This window comes from Bos taurus, chromosome 16 (genome assembly GCF_002263795.3).
Source record: "Bos taurus isolate L1 Dominette 01449 registration number 42190680 breed Hereford chromosome 16, ARS-UCD2.0, whole genome shotgun sequence".
Taxonomy (NCBI): Eukaryota; Metazoa; Chordata; class Mammalia; order Artiodactyla; family Bovidae; genus Bos; species Bos taurus.
Genome location: NC_037343.1, coordinates 28,858,031 through 28,880,620, shown reverse-complemented (window position 1 = coordinate 28,880,620; position 22,590 = coordinate 28,858,031). Strand labels below are relative to the sequence as shown.

General features: G+C 51.4%; 2 protein-coding genes across 7 annotated transcripts in view; one reads left to right on the top strand and one right to left on the bottom strand.

The window, feature by feature from the left end:
* TMEM63A (transmembrane protein 63A) overlaps window positions 1-9,130 on the top strand; it is a 36,023-nt gene extending 26,893 nt beyond the window's left edge. For both annotated transcript variants that reach the window (XM_005216822.5, NM_001102162.1), the window contains 9 exon segments: window positions 990-1,096; window positions 1,238-1,324; window positions 1,814-1,876; window positions 2,831-2,993; window positions 3,913-4,018; window positions 5,345-5,512; window positions 6,218-6,333; window positions 6,689-6,751; window positions 8,184-9,130. In XM_005216822.5, the coding sequence (XP_005216879.1) occupies window positions 990-1,096; window positions 1,238-1,324; window positions 1,814-1,876; window positions 2,831-2,993; window positions 3,913-4,018; window positions 5,345-5,512; window positions 6,218-6,333; window positions 6,689-6,751; window positions 8,184-8,348 (1,038 nt within the window). In that variant the 3' untranslated portion in view covers window positions 8,349-9,130.
* Window positions 9,131-9,659: 529 nt separating this feature from the next.
* Window positions 9,660-22,590, bottom strand: part of EPHX1 (epoxide hydrolase 1) — a 37,542-nt gene continuing 24,611 nt past the window's right edge. For all 5 annotated transcript variants that reach the window (XM_005216833.5, XM_005216831.5, XM_005216832.5 and 2 more), the window contains 6 exon segments: window positions 18,689-18,916; window positions 18,056-18,185; window positions 17,327-17,532; window positions 14,801-14,909; window positions 10,776-10,892; window positions 9,660-10,161 (listed from right to left, as the gene is read on the bottom strand). In XM_005216833.5, the coding sequence (XP_005216890.1) occupies window positions 9,960-10,161; window positions 10,776-10,892; window positions 14,801-14,909; window positions 17,327-17,532; window positions 18,056-18,185; window positions 18,689-18,916 (992 nt within the window). In that variant the 3' untranslated portion in view covers window positions 9,660-9,959.

Below are 22,590 nucleotides of genomic sequence, written 5' to 3'. Positions count from 1 at the left end.
GGACAGAGGAACCTAATGGGCTATAGTCCATGGGGTCCCAAAAGAGTTGCACATGACTTAATAACTTAACAACAACAGTGTACCATCAAGGCCTATTCTTTTGAGGAAGGATCTGCTGATTAGAATTCCCTTTTGTCCATTTTACAGAGAACATACCCTTATTTCATTGTTTGTGATTCTACTTTTAGTTTCTTACAGTAAAGCAAGATCTTAAAGATACTTGCAAAAAGTACAGAATCCTAGATTTCATTTCCCTTGCTCTTTTCCAGTTAATTTACGGTCAAATTCAACAGCATTTTTCAGAAATTCACCTTTATCAAGTCTTTCCAAAGTGTCCAACCTAGTTTTCAAAGAAAACTTCTATTGTTACAAGGCTCATTTTTTCAAAGAAGGTAATAAGTTAATCAAATCATGAAACTGCAATAACAAGTACAACAGGCAGAGCCCGGATTGGGAACTAACATGGCACAGTTCTGGGGAGCTGAGAGTGGGCCAGTGGGAGCTGAGTGGGCCGGAGGCTGGAGAGGGGCCCTGGCCATCAGTACTACATCTTCCTGTGGTGTCTGCTGTTGGCTTTTTATAGGGAACAGAAGAGCTTCTCTATCTGGCCAGGAAGATGAGTGGAGTTCAGTTGTATGTGAAGTTGCTTTCGTCCCTCTAAAGCGCTGCACAGGGACTTGCCTGGAGATCCAGTGGTTAAGACTTGGCGCTTTCACTGTAGGGGCGTGGGTTCAATCCCTGGTCAGGGAACTAAGATCCCACATGCTGTGTGGCATGGCCAAAAAAAAAAAAAAGAGCTGTGCAAATGTCAGGTGCTGTTACCATCTATTCAGCCAGCATTATGGAATATCTACTCTGTACCAGGTACAGCATTGGTTCTAGGGGACAAATATGACCAAAACCCCCGAGTTCACTGAGTCGCCGTGCCAACAGGTCACGACCCAGATCGCCCAGGCTCACAGCTCTCTCTGCTATGGACTGTTTTCTAGAACCCCGTCATCAGCCAGTTCTTCCCAACCCTCCTCCTGTGGTCCTTCTCTGCCCTGCTCCCCACCATCGTCTACTACTCTACACTGCTGGAATCTCACTGGACCAAGTGAGTTTTCTGAGACTCACCCCTGAGGGAGGGGTCTCTGGCCCTGCAGCCTACCAGCGTGATGGGCACACAGCAGGGGCCTTCCTGGGAATACCTGGGGCATCTGAGGGACTTCGAGGGCTCACGTCTGACTTCCTGCAGGTCAGGAGAGAACTGGATCATGATGACCAAGGTCTACATATTCTTGATCTTCATGGTGCTGATCCTGCCCTCCCTTGGCCTCACCAGGTACACATTACCACCTCCTGCTCTAAGTTCAGAACCAAGGTCACATCCAGAGAACGCTGTCTCCAAGAAAATGCAAATGGTTTGGAAGTGGATCCAAATTGTTAACAACATTTAAACCTGTCATACCCCCTTGGAGTGCCGTTGTGCCGGCCCACTGATACTTTCAGAGATAGGTTCTTTCTGCCTTGAAAACAAAAATGCTTAAAAATGAAACTTATCATGGACCTTCCACTTAGGGAGCGAGTCTAATTGTGGCTTTGGTTATTCTGAGGAAGGAAGCTTTTGTGAAAGCAGGCCCTGATAAGTTATGTTGAAATAAGTAACCAGTGTACATGCAATGTAGAAAACCAATGTAGATCTTGAGATTAGGCCTTTTACAAAACAAACAACAATCAAAAAAAGCAGAAAGCAAAAAAAAAGAAAGAAAATATAGGTATGATCACATGGAGTATTGGAAATAAATTCTTACAGGATTTATTTTTCTTTCAGTTTGGATTTTTTCTTCCGGTGGCTCTTTGATAAAACATCCTCAGAGGCCTCTATCAGGTTGGAGTAAGTATCGGCCACATTGAGTTCTGGCTCTAGATCCGGGATGAATGTCCCCTGGGGCTGGGCCTCGGACGACAGAGGGGGAGGGAAGTCTGTGCTTCAGCGCCTGTAGCCTCCGCTTCACCCCTCCAGCTTCCTGGCTGGGCTGCACCCTGGGAACTGACCCACTTTGTGCCACGTGTGCAGAAATGTGGTTAATCTTTTAGGTTAAAACTCAATTAGTGACAGTCTCCTTCATCCTTTGAAACTTACTGAAAACAGAACCGCTTGGGGAGAGGGAACTGCTAGGTCTCAGGGGTGCCAGGGAAGGGAAAGGGAAATAGTGATTAACACTGCAACCAGAATAACTGTCTGGCCCCGGGTTATTTTTGCTATGAGAGTGGAGTTAAATTAATTTCTAAATGTGTGTCCTTGTTAGTATTTTCAGCTTATACCACACCCTTTTAATAACAATACCTGTTATTTAAGAAGATGCTCTGCTAAATGCTTTCTTCTGTTTCTCATCGAATCTTCACAACAAGCTATGAGGCAGAAATGATGACTATTTCCATTTTACGGATGAGGAGACTGAGGCCCAGAGGTGTTGAAGAACTTGCCCAAAGCTACCCAGCCAGTTAAGAGACAGAGCTGGGATACAGCCCAGCCCTCTGGTACTACACTGTAGGTCCTGATGTAGACCCTAAGGTTCAAGATAAACTTTTCTAAGGGAGTGTTCACAGGGAGGCCTGCGCGTGCCTATCTGAAAGGAGAGAGCGAATTTTCTTAAGTTCTCGCTGGGTAACCTGAGGACTTGGGAGCTGGCAGCCACAGACACACTGAACCCAACTAGCTCAGGTCTAGGTTGACAGTGATAGCCAGATGGCCAAATCCATGGTTAGTTCTCAGTCCCTCCTCTGCCCAGCTGCGGGCTCCTCTCCCTCCCTGGGTGCTCAGCTCACATACCCGGCGGCTCCCCAGGTGCGTCTTCCTGCCCGACCAGGGCGCCTTCTTTGTGAACTACGTCATCGCCTCGGCCTTCATCGGCAACGGCATGGAGCTCCTGCGGCTGCCCGGCCTCATTCTCTACACCTTCCGCATGGTCATGGCCAAGACCGCGGCCGACCGCAAGAACGTCAAGCAGGTACAAGGGTGGACGTGGGTGCTGCCTTCGTCCTAGAGCCTCCCCACCAACCACGTTTACCTAGCGGAGTGCCAGGCACCATGCTCAGGGCCTCCTAGTTCGGCCCAGGGCCCCACTGCGGGGAATGGAGGTGTGAGGCACCTGTGTGAAGGTGGCCTGGCTACATCGTCCTCTATCCACTCTGTCTTGGGCAGAGGAGAGAGTGGGGATTTTTGCATTTTAACTGGCCTGATCTCACACACACACACACACACACACACTCTCACACAACTAAGATCCATACATTCCTTTCCCATAGCCCTCTATTTGCATAAATTGTTAGATAGCCCGAGAGGTCAAAGGCATTTGGGACTGATGGCATTTGTTTCAAGATTCTAAATTGGGTGTGTGGGGTTCTCTTTTACTCTCCTTTGCTGTTGTGGGAACCATGAGCAGAGAGGCCCTGAATCCTGTCACTGAAATCTTCAGAGCCCCCGTGAGATGGGCCCTACTGGAGCCCGCCTTGCAGACGCACAGACTGAGCCACAGGGAGGTCAAATGCTTGGCTGAGACCCACGGCTCGAAGGGGCGGAGCTGACCTTGGGTCTGACGCCCGAGTCTGCGGAGGATCGTTCTACAGTCAGACGTATCCCCTCTGTCCTTTAGAGGCTCACAGGCCCGTTGGGTAGACACGATTAGAACAAGGAAAACACTATGAAAACATGAGTCATCATGCCTCGAGAGGTCTGGATGTGAGCTAAGTGAAGCTGGAGGAGGCTTGTGGAGGGGCAGAAAGGGCCTTGCTTGAGAGGTGGGGGTCACTGTGAGTCTCCCATTTCCAAAGTCCTCCCCGACGTGTTCTCCTCGACCACCTCAGAGAGCACGGAGGTGGGCTGGAGTGGACCAAAGCCCTAAGTTCCTCACCATCTCGCGCTCCCAGAACCAGGCCTTCGAGTACGAGTTTGGAGCCATGTACGCGTGGATGCTGTGCGTCTTCACCGTCATCATGGCCTACAGCATCACCTGCCCCATCATTGTGCCGTTTGGTGAGTGGGCCCCAGGGTAGGTGGGTGGCTGGTTCCGCAGGGTTCCCCAGGACAGCCAGCACCAGGACGTCATGGAGCGCCCCAGACAGAGGGCCTCTTGTAACCCCGAGAACCACAAGCTGTGGCTCATAGCCACAGCCACACCAAATTTAATTTCACTTCTCGTGGATTGCCACCACTGGCCTTCCAAACTGAGACCTCTCTGAGTCCTCCTCCGGTCTGATGGCCTCTGCTGGCCGAGTGCTTCATTCTCAGCTGGTTCTCAGCCAGCAGCACTGGGGGAGGCCCTTGAGTTTGTCGCTGTGGCCGCCACTGTCGCCCTCCATGTGGATTACCACACTTCACTCTCTTGCTGCTGCTACTGCTGCTAAGTTGCTTCAGTCGTGTCCGACTCTGTGCGACCCCAGAGACAACAGCCCACCAGGCTCCCCCGTCCCTGGGATTCTCCAGGCAAGAACACTGGAGTGGGTTGCCATTTCCTTCTCCACTTCACTCTCTTACAATCCTTCAAAGCAGGTCTTGTTTCTGTCCCCTTTTCACAGATGAAGCACTTAACGCTGTGTTAGTGAGGAGTGGAGGCAGGATTTGAACTTAGGACTTTGAAGGCCAAGGTCTCCTTGACTTAAAAGGCCAAGGTCTTGCAAATAAAATACATCCTTAGGAGCTGGCAACAAATGGAAGACTCTGGAAGGAAAGAGAACATCTGGGAGACTGTTGGCTGAGGTTTAGGAGGAAGTTTTCATTTTCTCTATATAATCTCTTGTACTGTTTTAAAGATCTACAGTAGTGTTACTCTTTCAAAGCAACAACAAATTTTTTTTTTTTTTTTTAAGAACCTGACATAATAGAAAAGGCTGCACCTGCGTACCTTCTGTGCTATCCCTGGGTTTAGACCCTTGGGCCTCTGTTGACAGGGACGGTGCAGGGGGTCAGCTTGGGTGGGAAAGGAGAGGAGAGTGGGAGCACTGAGGGGCAAGGGGAGGGGCTCAGCCTGCTGGGGGGTGCTCAGTGTGGGAGGAAGTTGAGGCCAGGCATCTGGGTGTAAAATCTCCTCTTTCCCCAAAATGGTCCTAGAACTGCAGTGATCCAAGAGGATACACAGAAACCTCTACTCCCTGGGGTCAGAAAGAGGCTAGGAAAGGGGAAGAAGAGAGGAGAGAAGGGGAGAGCGGGGTTGGGGAGAGCGAGAGCCAGGAGATGCAGGTACACATGGAGCCCAGCAGCTGCCTTGGCTCCAGCTCTGGCACAAAACATGCCTCCAGGAGGCAGGGGGCAGAGCAGCCCCTGGTCCCAGCCGAGGTCCAGCTCACAGCCCTGGCTCTGCAGGCCTCATCTACATCCTGCTCAAGCACATGGTGGACCGGCACAACCTCTACTTCGCCTACCTCCCGGCCAAGCTGGAGAAGAGGATCCACTTCGCGGCTGTGAACCAGGCCCTGGCCGCTCCCATCCTGTGCCTCTTCTGGCTCTACTTCTTCTCCTTCCTGCGCCTGGGTAAGCAGCCCTGCCAACTAGGGCAGGGGTGGAGGGCAGGAGGCCACCCCCAACCTCCCATTCCCACATCAACACCAGCCAGTCAAATCTCTCACTGCTTTAAGAGCATCAACTCGGTGTCCAATCAGAAGGTGGTACCCCAGGGTGAGGGCTGATTGGGTGCAGCACTGACAACCTGTTTCCAAGCTCCTGAGGTCAGCTGTAAGCTGGGGAAGGCCAGGTCCATTGCCCCAGATAGCCTTCAGGGAAGATGAAGGGACTGGACCAGAGGAGAGAGGGAAGTTTGTCCGCGTGATTCTTTTAGGGTGTGGATGGGCCCAGGTCCTCACATGGCACAGTGTGGAGGAGGTAGGGGCAGGCAGCAGGGAAAACTGCTACTCTTGGGAAAAAGGAAAATGCAGAAGAGATGCCTGACTCTGCCCAGGGCACTGGAGACTGGAGGGAACCAACCCAGCAAGGAGGTTGGCCTCTTGCCATTGACTCAGTGCCCCAGTGTCCAAAATTGACCCGGGATAACGACAGCTATTCAGTGCGTCACTCTGTGTGCCCCTGGGGGTGAAGACAGCGTCCCAGCTGCTGGAGATGGTGGGAAGGGGGAGGGAATGATGTCTTCTCTTTTATTTGTGGCCTGAGGGAGAAGCCACACAACAGTTTGTGCAGCAGGTGTGACCTCCCTCCATCAAGGCTGGCATCCTCTGTCCCCAGGTCTGAAGGCTCCCCTCACCCTGTTCACCTTCCTGGTGCTGCTGCTCACCATCCTGGTCTGCTTGGCATATACCTGCTTTGGATGCTTCAAGCACCTCAGCCCTCTCAACTACAAGGTAAAGGGCCCCTGCCCCGCCAGAGTCTGGCAGAAGATGGTTGGGTTCATCCTCCAGCCCTCCTATGGGAAGGATACGCCTTCCCATATCAACAGATCAGCAGCCCTCTCCAGATTTTATTTATCCACAGGGAAGGCGTGGGTAGTTGGCTGTGATGTGTAGCTTCCCCGCCCTCCCCTTCCCTGCTCCGTACGCTGCCTTCCCCCCACCACCCCATCCTCTCTTGGGCTGCTGCTGGTAGCTTTGTGCCAGCTGGTACTATTATTCTGGGTGTTAATAGTCTGTTTGTTTAGAGGGTGTTAGTTCAGAAAGATCAGTTATGTTTATCATTGCAAGTTTTTGCTGTTATCTGCAGACAGAAGAATCGGCGAGTGACAAAGGCAATGAGGCGGGGGCCCACGTACCTCCACCGTTCACAGTAAGTGTGTTTCTTACCTGAGCTCGGAGCACCTGCACAGGCCCAGCCAGATGGGCCTTGCAAACACGCTTTGATCTTCTCTCTTAAGACAGAAGTCCCCTGATCATGTGGCAGGAGGGTTTCTGAATTAATGTCATTTGAGAAGGAATCCCTGGTCCCTCCGGATGTTTTCTCTTGCATGTGTGAAGCCACATCCATCACCCAGAAGATAATTAGTTTTACCACGATACATACCGATCCCCCTTGGTTTCAGTTCCCTGCTCACTTTCCTTCTCTGCATATTTCATGCTTGGTGAGTTTTTGTTGCTGCTGCTGCTGTTGTTTTTTCAGTTGGAGGATCATTACTTTACAATGTTGGGTTAGTTTCTGCTGGACAACAGTGTGCATCAGCTATAAGTATACTTATACCCCCTCCCTCTTGAGCCTCCCTCCCACCCCTCATCTCTTTCCTTCTCTGCATGTTTAATGCTTGATGAGTTTCGATCTTTACTGAAGCCATTTCTCAAGGCCCTGTGGTTTGATGAAGGTTTATCAGAGCATTTCATCAGCACCTGCCTGTGTGAGGTGCTTCACGAGGCGTTAAGAGGGTGTCACACTAACTCCTCTCTGAATTCAGTAGATGAGCATGGCACCTGCTTTGGAGGAGGACACCGAGTTAGAAAGATACCAGGACTCCTTTCCTTCCTGGTTCTCCCTGCTTCTGCTTCCAGGGTCCTCCTCCTGTGGTGGGCTTGGGAAAGGAGAATGGAGCCCCAGGCTCCCAGAGCTGTGACCACCGGCCTGGCAGATCGGGCTGGGACTGACCGACAGGGCTGGGACAGTGCCGATCTGGGTCAGTAGCAGTGTGCTTTCCGCTGGCTCCCTCCCACGTGTCAGGCACTCTTATCAGTGTCTGTCCTTGGACCAGCCCTGGAGGTTTCAGGAAGATTCATCGCCCAGAGGCACAACTCTGAGTGTGCCTGCCAGAGACGGCAGGTGGCGGATATAAACGCCTCATTCTCAGCCTGGTTTGGGGTTGGCAGCCGGAGTCTGGGATTGAGAGGAAGCACAGCCTGCACAGATTCGCTCAGCTCCTCAGAAGTCCCACTGACAGCATTCTAAACCTGTCCTGTGTTGATAGACCTGATTCCTATAAAAAGTTCCTCTAGAGTTGAGGATATTTTGTCTCCTCTGAAAAAGAGGTGTGCTTTCTTCTCTAGCACCATGAGAACTACGTGGCTGTGCTTTCTGATCTGCTCTGGCTACTGGGAGAATGTGCCAGTTGCTATCTTTTAGGTCTTCATGTCCTAAGCTGATGTTGTTTCTTTATGTGTCCTTTATGAGAATTCTGTTGTGTCTTCCTGCTGGAGGGAGTTGGGACAGTAGGGGGAGAATGGGGTCTGGAATCTCGTGCCCAGCCCTCCCAAGCACTAACACCCCCATTTGCTGGCAGCCCTACGTGCCCCGGATTCTGAACAGCTCGTCCTCAGAGAAAACAGCCCTGTCTCCGCAGCAGCAGACCTACGGCGCCATCAACAACATCAGCGGGACTGTTGCGGGGCAGTGTCTGGCACAGAGCCCGGAGGACCGTGTGGCAGCCGCTGACCAGGGGGACTGAGGGCTGGGGAACTGCAGGGCTCGTCCAGGCTCGGGGCCCTGGGGAGTCAGGAGGTGAAGAGACAGGTGGAGAGGCGGCTGGTCCTCGAGCTCAACCAAGTTCAGGACTTCTTTCCACCTGTTTTAAGCACAGCCACTCTAAAGAGAAGAAAGCAGAAAGGGGCTCTGGCCCTTGGCTGAGCAGGGAGGGCGGGACCGCCATCAGGTGGGGTTCTTTTGTGCACAGGTGCAGCCCTGGACTCTCACTTGCTCGCCTGAGGCTCTATTTCTTTCCAGGTCCCCCTCCTCCTGCACAAGTGCCCAGCTCTGTGGCTGGGATGATGGCCCTGGTGATTTTTAGCAGGATCATGTGTTGAAACTGTGTCCCTCCAACCCATGAGCATGGTGACAGAATCAAGGAAGAGGGGGCTGCACCGTGTGGAAGACCTTCTCCCTCTGAGCATCCAGACACTGCCCACCCCTCTCCAGGCACACACACATACCACCGATAACCAAAGAGGCTGCAGCAGCCACAGGCCTGAGATGGGTTCCTGATGGTGGTCCAGGTCCATCCCACCTTCCCCTCACGGGTACCGGACCCTTCCCACCCCTGCCCCACCCTGGGAGTCAGTTGCAGGAAGCAGGAGGGGTTGTGGGCCAGCGCCAGGCTGCAGCAGGCTTCTCCATATCCCCACCAGGGTTTTTTTTTTTTCTTTCATGTTGCCAGTGACATGGTGGCTGGGTCGGGGTCACCTGCACGGCAGGGACCATGAAGACCACTAATAAAGTGCCCACTCAGCCAGACTGCAGAGATCCAGCCTTCCCTGCCTCTTCCCATCCAGTGCATGGGGCTCCATCTGAAGCCCTCGATTCCATCTGTCTGTTCCCTCCAGAAGGAAGAGTGCTCAGGGCCTCCTTGAAGCCAAGCGAGAACTATAGCCACAGAAGGAGGGGCTCAGCCTCTTGCCTTTTCTCTCCCAACCAGACCCCATGGCTGCAATGCTTCTTTGGGCACTTGCTGGAGAAGCCGCCTCCCAACTGCCTCCAGGGGGCGCCCGAGGCACAAGCCTGCATGATGGGTGTGGGTGGGCAGAGCTGGGAGGCTGCCTCCAATCGCTGAAGCAGGCAGTGAGGGTCCCCAGTAGTCACTTGGCCTCGCTGCCTCTGCTCTGAGCTGCCCCTGGCGGGGACCCAGATGGGCAGAGTGGCCTCTTGGTGCCCCCAAGAATGGAATGGGACACCGTCCCAACACAGCCCGCAGGCTTGCCAGCTCAGCAGGAAGGGGCACCCTACGTGGGATCGGGGCTCAGCAAGTCACTTGTTCCAGCCACTCTTAGAAGAAAAATCATTTATCATCAAAGCCATGTTGCTTAGCAAGTGCGTGGGGCGTTCGCGTGGAAGGGTGAGCCTGGGGTCCCAGCACGGGCAGGGGACGGCAGCAAACACATTCCTGGGGAAAGGGGCATCTCTCCCCATAGAGGACCAGAGATGGGGAGTGGGCTCCCCGCCAGCCCCACTGCTACTGGGAGCTGGGCTGCGAGACCAGGGACTTCTCTGTGAAAGGGCGGGTGTCAGGAGGGAGCCTGCTGTGCTAGGGCAGGGGCTGCTGGGGAGGTGACAGGCCCTGCCGGGGTCACTGCCGCTCCTGCAGCCCCACGAACTTGCGGATGTCCTGGGCAAGCAGCTCTGGCTCCTCAAAGGCAGCAAAGTGGCCCCCACGGGGCATGTAGGAATAAGAGATGAGATTCGGGTACTTGGTCTTCACCCACTTTTCTGGCAAGTGCATCAGCTCACAGGGGAAGGCAGCAAAGCCCGTGGGCACATACACCTTCAACCTGGAAGAGACGGATATTTCATTGAGGGGCAGGCCGGGCTGGCTCTCCCGCACAACCGGGGTTCAGGGAGCTGGGGGGGAGGTCAAATTCGCTCAGCCACATGGATCCATAAAAGGACAGACCTAGGTTTTAAGCACCCACCTCAGCTCCAACCCCATAAGGGCCCTCTTTTCTGGAAGGGCTGCCCCAGCTGGAAAGTGTGGCCGAGGTGGGAACAGTCTCCAACTCCCACCTTTGCTCCCTTTTCCCTTTGCTGCTGCCTGAGGGTCTCCCTATGAGATCTGGCAAGGGGTCCAGGGAAGTTCCAGAACCATTGTGCCACCTAAGGCTAGCCTTGGCCCTGGGGGAGCCCCTGGGGATGTTTGGGGACCAGGCCTGGCAGCAAAGGGAGCTGCTGTCTCTCTTCATTAGCTTCTGTGAGCTAATTCTAAAGAGAGGCCCAGCACCCCTGACCTCCTTTAAATTGTGTCCTATTCTACACACCTGGTGTGCACCCAAGGCTTGGCTGCACTTTTCCATATCAAATGTCCTTTGAGTCCAAGCGGGCCACCTCCCTCTCTCTGTCTCACAGGCATCCTCCCCAGAAGCCCTTTTCTGGGCTCAGCTGGACTTACATCTCATGCTTATTGACTTGCCCCAGGTTCTCCTTGTAGAAGCGCTGGGAGGAGGTGATGGTGCCTGTTGTCCAGTAGAGCATGATGCCCGTCAGCAGGTCGTCCAGGGAGAACTTCCTGGGAAAGCAGACCGGAAGGCCATGCTCAGGGCCAGGTGCGCCTGAGAGGTGCCACTTTCAAGCTATGTGTCAGGTGCTGTGCCCACCTGGCAACCCTCCTTGGGCCTCACTGCCCGCTCAGTGATCTTATTTCTCCCTGTGCTACAGGCAGGCCTGGTCCAAGGTCACCAGTTACCATGAAGACAGGTAATGTAGAATGATGAGCACGTACAAGGCAGGCTGTCATCCTGGGTGGTGTCAGCCAACCCCCTCCCTGACCTGCCTGCAAAGGTTCAGGCCGGATGGGAAGAAGCAGGTGTGGTCAACTGAACCAGGAGCTTGGCTGGTCACTGCTGGGTGGTCTGTGGGGAGGGTGCTGCAGCCTCTGCTCAGCCCACCCCTTGGTGCAGGCCCACCCCTGACCGGTCCTGAGCAGAACCTGGTCTCCAGGCAGCCTTTGGGACCCTGGCACCAGGAGAAGCAGGCAGGGTCAGCAGCTGCTGGGGCATTTGTATTCACCTGACCCCAGCTTACCTCCTGCCAAACCTGTGTCACCCCAGGAAGGAGCCGTGGGCCCTGCAGAGACCCTCCTCCACATGCTCAGCACAGGATACCCCTTTGCTTCTCCAGCCTAGGAACTGCTGAGCAGGTGAAGCCCACCCAGACTGCAGGGCCCCACACTCCAGGAGGAAATAATCATTTGGTACCTGTTGTTGGAGCATGTGGCCTGTGGACTCTGGAAAGCTCCACACCCTCTCCAGCCCGCCCGCCCCTTGGGCCCTTGCCCTGTCCAGTCGGTGCGGGGCACTCTCAGCCCAGCCTGAGTCCAGAGCCCAGAACTCTCCGTGACCTCCCCCTCTGCCCACATCAGCGGCTGCCACCCATGGGCGGTGCCTCCTGGGCCTCCATTTCCTCACTGCTCTCCCCAACTCAGCTTCCACTCGCCAGCCTCCGTCCTTGTCTCCTGGAATAACTGCCCACCACCCCACAGCCCCTCTAGCTTCCCTGACACGCACTCACCCCTTCAGGGCCTTCATCCTGGGGACCCTCTGCCACCTTGAGCCCCCCTACAGCCCACAGACCCAAGGGGACTCCAGCACTCCTGACAGCCGTGCTCACCAACCTCAGTTGCCACGTCCTCAGAGGGTCCCGACAGCCGTGTGCCCACCCACAGCCTCCCGCCCACCCACCTTCCTCTGTGAGGAAGTCTAAGTTCATGGAGCAGCCGTCCCTCCCCTCCCCACCCCCCGCCCCAGGCCGTTCCCTGGTTGATTCCTGATTCGGGGCTCAGGGGGAGCTCTTGCTCCCTTGTCCTGAGTCCTAAATACCTCCATCTGCCTCTTCAGTCACCTCCCATATTGTCCCCAGGCCTTCCCTCCCTCCCTGCCCTGCTCTGCTCTCTCTCCCACACCTCCTCACTCTGCACACCGAATTATCCTTGCTGCCCAGGCCTCGTGGGGAGGGTCTTCTCCCTAGGTCTGTCCTCCCAGACTCTCTCTTCTGGAGCCACTAAGGCTCCTCTCAGTACCCCTGGACGCTGCTGTGCTGTGCTCTGTCTTGAGATCCGCCCCGTGACTCCAACTACTAACTCACTGAGAACACAGTGGGAAGAACTGCTCCAATTTGACCCCTCACCTAAAGCTTCAGAACTGTGAGCCCAGCTACCAAGTGGACACCCCTGCCCGGGCATCCTGCCAGCATCTCCCACTCAGCCTGTCCGTGACAGAAACCAGCTCAGCCTCAGTCATCCCTTCCAAGCCCACTGCCTTTGCTCCTGCATATCCACCCCATCCTCAATGTCTGGACTAAAGAACATTTGCTGCTCCGCCTGCAAGGATCCTCAGCTCCAGGCAATGAGCTGAGTTGATTCGGCAGAAGCCAATTTGCCAAAAATGGTCAAAGGTCAGTTGGCTAAATGTACTTGTTTGCTTCAGCCATTTAGATACAGTTGGTCAGTCATATTTTTATTCTCAGAACTGCACTCTAAGGAATGTTCAATTCACCTCTGCCCTGCTCCCAACTACTACAGCCTGAGACAGGAGCAGAGAAAGGAGAATCTGAGGGGCACAGGAGGGGGACAGAAGAAGGTATTAATGTTAAATATGAAAATACTGTAAGAAAAGAGGCTTCTCAGAGATAAAGAACATCTTCATAAGACACCTTCGTATTCAGGGGTCATATTTCCCTTAGCCCTCAGTCCCTCATCTCTGAAATGCTAGATCTCTAGCCACGGCAGCATGGAGCAGGGATAGAGATAAAATGAACATTTTCAAAACGCAGTTTTGATAACAAAATTAAAACCAGTCAGTGAAAGCTGAACAGTTACAAGAGGCACTTACATTTGGGAACTGTCTTTTAGCGAGTTGGCCAAGCGCTTTCACCTCCCCTGCAGCTCCAAGCACAGCTTGAAAACTACCACAGCAACCATTTCTACCCTCCTGCAGCTAGAGATCTTTCTAGAACACAGATCTGATCACGTCTGTCTGCTACTCAAAGCTTTGGTTCTCCAGGCATGCAGGTGGGCAGAAGCTACAGCGGGCAGCCTCCGGGTGGTCTGGTTGGCCTCATACCTGGTTCCAGGTATTCGTGCGCAAGGAGCAGGGCCAGACCCCTTGCCAAGGTGCTCTTAGTGGCATCCAATAAACCCTTGGGTGCTGCCCAGTGTGGGACTGGGGAAACAGATCCCAAGAGAGGCTCTTCGAGGACCCATCTGTAGGTCTGGCCCCATTGTATTTGCTCCAACCTGGGGACAAATTACCCCTTCCAAGTACACCATGCATTTTAATCAGTCCAACCTCTGCTTCTGCTTTTCTCTTTGCCTATACTCCCTTCTTCCACCCTTTCCACCTGGCAAACTCCTATTCATCCTTTAAGGCCCAGGTCAAACAGATTCTCCCAGTCATTTCCCCTCCCTGTCTCTTAAACAAAGCAAATCCCCCTTTCTCTGCACCCAACAGTCCTTTGCATGTATCTTCAGAGTTCATCAGACAACTATTTGTGGAGCATCTACTATATGCCCACCTTTACCAGCTGGTGGCTGAAATGGTAAAGAACCTGCCTGCAATGCAGGAGACCCGGGTTCGATCCCTGGGTCGGCAAGAGCCCCCTGGAGAAAGAAATGGCAACCCACTCTAGTATTCTTGCCTGGAAAATTCCATGGACAGAGGAGCCTGGGAGGCTACAGCCCACGGGGTCTCAAAGAGTTGGACACAACTGGGTGACTTTCACTTCACTTCACTTGGTACGTGCTCAGTGCTGTTTTAGGTGCTGGACATGGCTTAGACCAAGTCCCTACTTCTGGGCCAGATCCATACACTCCTTCTCACATATTAGACACTGGTGCTCTGAGTGTCTCTGAAGGAGTGAAAAAATGGCTGGGCCCTGGAGCAGGTGGGTCAGGGCCAACCTTGAGGAAGCTCGAATCAGGCCAGGGACCTGGGAATCATGTGCCGTACAGGCTGCAGCCTTTAAGGTTCCAGGAGACAGGACGGCCTCCCCACACTTTCTGTAGCCACCCTGTAGGACCAGCTTCCAAAAATGAGGCAGGCATACAGCCATGATGTCAGGCGCTTCCAGGATTCAGGAGGGACAGTCCATGGGCTGCTCTCATGTCTTAGTGACAAAGAGGCTCCTGCTGCCCCTCTGGACTCCTTGATCCCAGAAGGAGGCTGTTTAGCAAACGGAACCGTCTTGAGCCCTGCATCCTATTTTTTATATCTCCACTGCGTGGCTAGACCTATCTGGGCCTCAGCTTCCTCATCCAAATATTGGGGCTGGGTTGGTCACAGGCTGAGGATCTGTGGGACATCCGACAACAGATGGAACTTGCTGACCATCCCATTCAGAGCAACCAGAGATGAAATCGGTGAGAAGGGAGGTGGGTGAGGAAGGTGAGCCAACAGCAGGCAGGGGTGGATGGGGTCTTACCTCTCTAGGCCTCCATCCTCCAAGTCTCGGAATTCCGAATTGGTCCAGGTAGAAAACTTCTCTAGAATATAGGCAGCCAGTCCCACGGGAGAGTCATTCAGAGCACAGCCTGGTGTGGGAAGAAGCAAGGGAGCAACTCAGGCCTGGGACCAGGGAGCTGGCCCCACAGAACAGCAGTGTGAACAGGAAGCCTGTGTCAGAGCACAGCTCTGCCCTGACTCTGGGGTGCTCCTGCACCTCACTTCCTTAACACTGGGCCTTGGAATCCTTATCTGACAAAAAGGGATAACACCTCGCCCACTACTTCATTGACATCCATATGCTATATGGGCAGCTTCCTTCAAACCAAAGAGGCTACAACTCCAGGTTTTGTAGGATCCAAATAAGAAATATATATAAATGCTGTTTTTAAAAAGTGTTTTTTTCTTTTTGTTTCTATTCTGTGATTAGAGAAAAATTAGAAACCACCTAAAAGCCCAAAATAGGGAATCAGTTTTAAATAAATATCGATCCACTCATAGGCCCAACGATAAAGCAAGCATTAAAAATGGGATGGATGGGGGCTTCCCTGAATGGTGAAGAATCCGCCTGCCGATGCAGGAGACACGGGTTCCATCCTTGGTCCAAGAAAATCCCAGATGCCAAGGAGCAGCTAGGCCTGCGCGCCACAACTACTGAGCCTGTGCTCTAGAGCCTGGAAGCTGCAACTCTGGAGCCCACGGGCCACAGCTCCTGAAGCCCGCAGGTCCTAGAGCCGGTGCGCTGTAATAAGAGAAGCCACCGGCACGAGCCTGCACGCCGCAACTAGAGAGTAGCCCCCGCTGGCCACAACTAGAGACAAGTCCGCAGAGCAACGAGGACCCAGCACAGCCAAAAATAAATAAAACTGTTTTTTAAAAAAGAAATCCTTTTTTAAAAAGGCATGGATGGATCTCACAAGAAAAATATTCAGCTAAAGAAGCCAGACTCAAAAGAGCACCTATTGGAGGATTCCAATGCATATAAAGTATAAAAACCAGCAAAAGCAATCTATCTGTCAGGTCAGGAGGGTGGCTGCCCTGGGCGTGGGGGGAAGTACCCAGAAGAGGGTGCAGGGAGCTTTTGGGCTGGTGGGTCACGCTCTGTTACTTAAATGAATGCTGGTTGTATGGACAGATTCCATTTGTGAAAATTCATCAATCAAAATGTTAGCCAGTTCTTCTGAAGGCCTGGGAGAGGAGAGGTAGGGAACAAGAGGTTATAGGTGATTGTCTTTTCTGTTTTGTGCTTTTTTGCATCTTTTGATTTTTTGACATTGAACATGGGTTACTTTTATAATAAGAGGGAGAAAACTGGTTCTATAAAACACTGTTCTTATTACCGTGAGCTGCCCAAGGTGTGAGTATGGACTGTCATGGAAACTCTAAAAGACCACGGGCAAAACAACTCCTGGGTGTCCTCTGAGTGGGGTTCAAGGAGGTTCTAGTGGACCCTTCTGATATCATATGATTGTAAAGGGGGCCTTTCTTCCCTTGTCTTACAGATATTTTACAGGTCTGCAAATTGTTGAAAACTAATAGTAATGCAAGTGAGTCTAGTTCATAGAGAAGCAAATGAATTTTGTCCAGAGAGTAGATCCTACAGATTCTCTTCACAAGGTTAAAAAAATTTTTGTTTTTTAATCTATATGAGATGTTGGATATTAACTTATTGTGGCAATCATTTTACAGAAGATGTAAGTCAAATCATTATGCTGTACACCCTAAATGTATACAGTGCTATATGTCAATTATATCTCAATAAACCTGAATAATTAAAAAAAAAAAGTCCAGTGGAGATTTACTTGATTATTACCCTGTAGATTTTGACAAGTTTTGTATTTATTAACAAATTTAGTGTTCCTAAATGCCTTTGAACTGTTTTATTTTACATTTTACTAGTTGCTTTTAGTTAATGAGTTAAATAAAATTTTGACATGTGTTCATTTTTTATTTTTATGATTTTATCTTTAAAAATGTTTTTTTTTTCAGAATTTGGAAATTACTTTATTGACAAAGATACATAGTATGCCCCTCAAAATTAGTATAGCTATATGATTGATACCTTAAAAAAAATATTATCCCTTAACAGGGCCCTGATGGCAGTAGCTCCATCCATGCTGTCTTCCCTCACTGAACTGGGGAGCTCCTCCAGCCCTGGGGAACCCCCTTCTTTCCACAGTCCCAGAACTGATAAACACTAGGCTTTGCCTTACCTGCTCCTCGGTCCATCTCTATGCTTCTCCCTGTAGGACTCATGGGTGGAGGGACTGGAGGTCAAAGTCACTAGGAACACTGATTCTGCTCAGTGGAGCTGTTTGGGAATTTGGCCAGGCAGCGTAAGAGTGGACAGAGCTGAGTCCCTCACAAGAGGTTTTCACCCCATGAGCAGTGTTCCCAGCATAGGTGAGGCTTCCCCCGCTGGTTGGGAGCCTTGCTGAATGGATTGGATGTAACCTCACCCCCATCCCCCACAGCTGAGCCAGGTGCCTTGCGCCTGCGCACTCACCCACGGTGTCCGGCTTGGTGCTCTGGATGTGCAAGTAGCCGCTCTCCCTCAGTAAGCTGAAGAAGATCTTCTTAAAGGGGTATATCAGCTCCATGTCTCTCTCGGTATAACCGAAAAGCCCCCCGAAACACCGTCCCAGAGGAAGGGTCAGGGTGTAGAAATTTCTTAAAATCAAAGCCATGTTCAAGTGCAGGCCCTTGATGTGGCTGGGGGCAGAGAAGGGTCAGGTGAGCCTGGGTGCCATCCAGGATGGGGAAGTGGGGAGGGAGATGGAGGAGGAAGAGACCACAGAGCTGGGGAGCACAGGGCCAGCCCCCATCAACATCTGCCCCCTTGGGTGACCACAAGAGGTGAGGGAGCAGGCTGGGGAGAAAATACAGGTTCTACAAAGTTCTGGTCAGCTCTCTCCCAGGACTTGGTCCATCAGAAAGGTCTACTCCCTGACCATCCCCCTCCTCTAGCTGGCTCTCCAGGCCTGAGCAACTGGCCCAGAGTCACCAGTCCTCTGTGACACCAAAGGGAGGGAAGATTCGTGTCGAACTTCCCCAGGCAAAGCTGAGTGATGGGGACCCTCCCTTATCTCCCCTGGGCCCACAAACATCCTGCGCGCGTGGCCGCTGTGCCAAGCCTCAGACACTATGCCCAACCTTCCTCCCTATGCATTCACCTCGCACGGGCTGTGCACACACACCTGCACACATACACACAACGCCTGACAGCCACCCTCACCTGGGCACCAGCTGGGCCATGTTGGTGCAGATCAGGGCCCCCCAGTCCCCGCCTTGAATATAGAATTTCTGGAAGCCCAGCCGCAGCATCAGCTTATAAAAGATCCTGGCAGTGGCCACTGAGTTGAAGCCTGGTTGTTAAGGGGAGAGAAGAATCATGGGAGGTCACGCCTTTGGTTCCGCAGCTCAGAGTGGGTGAGAAGGAATCCTGGGGCCCAAGGGTGGGGTGCCCAGTGCCCAGAGGAAGTGCTCCTGGTGCTAGCCTTGGTGCAGGAGATGGTGAAGCCAGCCCTGCTGAGGGTCCGTGGGTCCACACTGCGTGCAGCGCTTAGTCAGCCTTGCTGGCCCGGAATAACACGGAGTCCAGACACGGACCCGCCCAGAGGGGGCAGCTCCCAAGGACACGAGAATCTAGGCCCTGAGCCCACTCTGGACAGTCATGACTCTGCCTGGTCCCTGGCCCACCATGCCCCTCAAATCCTGAGAAGACACACTGGCCCTTTGGCAATCAAATCATCCCCATTGCTTCTCTTTCCTCAGGTCTCAGACGCTCCCCTCCCCCAGCTCCCTCAGGCTCTGAAGGAAGCCGGCTCCCCACCCTGGGGCAGATGCCTGGCCCGCAGCAGCCCCATACCCTTCTTGGAGGATGCCTCCGAGAAGCTGTAGCCAGGAATGGATGGACAGATGACTTCAAAAACATGCTCATCACTCAGGCCGTGGTTCTTGGGGTCAGTCAGGAACGGGATGATCTTATAAAACTCGTAGAAGGAGCCAGGCCAGCCGTGCACCATCAGCAAGGGCTTTGGGGTTTGGCCGGAGGGGAGGTTGGGGGGCTTCACGTGGATGAAGTGGATGTCCAGCCCTGGGGGGACAGAACACAGTCAGGGCTAGGGGAGAGGGCCCTGTGGTGGGGGAGGCTGCCATCACCGCTCTCGGGGTAGCCAGTCAGGCTTTGCGCCCGCCTAAGCAGGACCATGGTGCTGCCACTCCGGGTGCCCCATGGTACTGGCCACAGTCACCACCAGCGGCGCTGGTTGAGCGCTTACACTGAGCTCCAGACCCCCCTGGCGACTTACTCGGCCTTCATAGCCACCTGCAAGCAGCAGACTGCTGCGTCCCTGCAGGTGAGAACGTGAGCTGTCTGTGAGGCCGGGCCAGGCTGCTCTCAAACTGCTGTATTCCCAGAGCCCAAAACCGGCCCTGGCTCGTGCCAATGCTCAACGTATTCATTGTTTAATAATTTACAAATTGTGTGTGGGGTGCAGGTAGCCTTATATATCCAGCAGTAGAGAATGAAACAAATTATAGTTTAACAGTACACAGTAAGGGACTTCCCAGGTGACGCTAGTGGTAAAGAATCTGCCTGCCAACACAGGAGATGCAAGAGACACAGGTTGGGAAGATCCCCTGGAGGAGGAAAGGGCACCCTACTCCAGTACTCTTGCCTGGAAAAATCCCATGGACAGAGGAGCCTGGTGGGTTGCAGAGAGTCAGACATGACTGAGCTATGATCACACAGTACACCGTAATACAGCAGAGTCACTGTAATACAATGACATTATGACGTGAAGTCGCTCAGTCATGTCCGACTCTTTGTGACCCCATGGACTGTAGCCTCCCAGGCTTCTCAGACCATGGGATTTTCCAGGCAAGAGTACTGGAGTGGGTTGCCATTTCCTTCTCCAGGGGATCTTCCCGACCCAGGAATCGAACCCAGGTCTCCCACACTGTAGGCAGACGCTTTACCCTCTGAGCCACCAGGGAAGCCCGATAGTCATCTAAAATGACAGCGTCCATGTGCACTGAATATGGAAATCAGACCTGTATATGTTGCTAAGTGGTAAAAGCAAACTATGAAGCCAGATCCATTGAATGACCCCATTTCTGTAAATAGTTACATGTATGCATATATCTATATGGTGTGTATAGGAATTTTAAAGTCTGAAAAGATAAACTACAAAAATGTAAAAAGTAGTCCTTTCTGAGCAATAGAATTTCAAGCAAATTATAGTCTTTTTTGTGGTTGTATGAACTTTAAAATTTTTCTACGATGGACATATGCCTAACTTTTTTTTAAAGTGGAGAAAATTATTTTAAGGTAGAGTGCTGGGCATTGAAACAGCACCCTAGCCAAAGATGGATGAATGGATTCCAGGCCCCCCTCCCTGCTGGAGTCACTTTGAGAACAGTCTCTCTTCCCAAGCAAGTGGGCGTTCATAGCAAATACGGCCAGGGAGGCTGTTACACCTCCACCACGAGGGCTGGCATTGACAGCAAGGTCTGTGGTTTATTCACTATGACAGGAAGGTCTGTGGTTTATTCACTATACAAATAATACATGCTTTCTGTAGGAAACAGAAAACAAAGATAAATCAAAAGCGGGGTGGGGGAGGAATCACATATAATCTCATGATCTTAAGAGAACACTGTGTTACCCGTCCAACTTTTTAAAATAATTTTTTTTATTTGGGGACAATTTTATTTTATTTTATTTTATTTTTATGACCTGCCTCATTTCAAACAGAATCTGCAGCAGCCAGAAAAACACACAGTGAAGACTGGAGTGTAGAAAACAAAAAGGAAGAAGCAAAGATTTCACCAGAAATTAGCCTCATCCTAATCCAATACTATCAGCCTACATTGTTTAATGCAAACATACATTTCAAAACTGTCAGACTATTGAGAGAAACCACAGGTTTCTTTCATGCTATCTTCCCCCAAAGCTGAAGCAATCATTTCCTAAAAGAACTATTTAGAAATACCTCTTGATTTAAGCATTCAAAAAGCACATGCAATAAGCAGACTTCACTCTGAAACAAAAATGGACAAAGCTGCCTCCAGAGCAAATCTGTATCAAGAAGTCACTTTTCCAGTAATTTCAAGTTGAGCACCTCAAGTTTACTTCTTGAACTTGAGAAGAATGAAATAGACAAAAATCACAAGCCTTACTTCTATTTGGGGACAATTTTAGATGTATAGAAAAACAGGGAGCTAGTACTGGAGGTTCCCAGATACCCATACTCAGTCTCCCTACTATTAACATCTCGTGTTAGGATGTACATTTATTATAATGCATGAACCAGCACTGATACATTAATAACTAAAAGTCATACTTTATGGATTCAGATTTTCCTTAGGTTTTTTTTTTAAGTTTTAAGTGGTGGTAGGAACACTTAACACGAGACCTATTGTCTTCACAAAGGTTTTTTTTTTTGCCTTTTTCCCCACAAAGTTTTAAGTGTGTTGCACAGTGCACAGTACTGCTGTCTACAGGTACAGTGTCACTCAGTGGCTCCTCAGAACGTGTGTGTGTGTTGTGTGTGCGTATCCAGTCACTGAGTTGTGTCCACCTCTTTTGAGACCCCACGGACTGTAGCCTGCCAGGTTCCTCTGTCCATGGGTTGCCATTTTCTTCGCCATACTTAGAACTTACTCGACTTGGATAACTGAAACTTCATACCCGGTAATTAGTAACTCTATAGTTCCCCACCTCCCAGCCCTTGGCAGCCACCATCCTACTCTCTGCTTCTATGAGCGTGACAATTTTAGGTACCTCATATAAGTGGAGTCGTGCAACCTTTGCCCCTTCTGTGATTGGCTTATTTCACTTCTCGTAATATCCTCGAGGTTCGTCCATGTCATCACATCTTATAAGACTTCTTTCCTTTTAAAGACTGAATTAATACTGGTACATACACACATACAATGGAATATTACTCAGATTGCCTTAGTTTTTACCCAGTGTCCTTTTCCTTTTCCAGGATCCTATCCAGGACACCACGTCACATTTAGCTGTCAAGTCTCCTTAGGCTCCTCCTCAGCTGTGACAGTTTCATATGTTTTTAAAAACAGAGAACATAACTTGCCTTTAACAAAAATAGAAGCCTACATACATTCTATTTTGGAACCTGATTTTTTTTTTCCACTTAACAATATATCCTGGGTGTCCTTCTATGCTGCTAAATTTACTCCTAAAGTTGAATTTAGTAGTTAATGTTAACTCCTTTGGAACACACAGCGTGGTGTGAGATTATTTTTGATTCAAATTCTATCACATTATCATCTGAGTTTAAAATTAGAAAAAACACACATATACGTCCATTCTATATAGCAGCGTATACGCAGGAGATCCCTGGAAGCATGTTATTTAACAGAAGCAGATGCTGTCCCTGGGGAGGGACGAGAGGGAGACTCTGTCTCCTTCTGTACATTTTGAATTTTAAATACTGAAAACTTAAAAACTAAAAAAAAAAAAGTTAAAATTTGCCCTATGGGTCCTCCTTCCCTTTAGGGTGAAAATGCTCTCCTGGTCGCCCTATGGATCTGTGGTGCCTATAGGATCTCTGTGCCCAGGCTAATGGGTCAGAATTGAGGAGACAAACTGGGCTCAGAGGGCATCCACGGGCTTGGTGAGGGGAGAGGGCAGTGGGGAGTGGTTGGTCACAGCCAAGGGCCAGTGCTGAAATAGTGGCCACAGGTGAAGGAGGAGGGGACAGGCTGGGACACCAGAGAGCTGGGTTCCAGCCCTGAACCTCC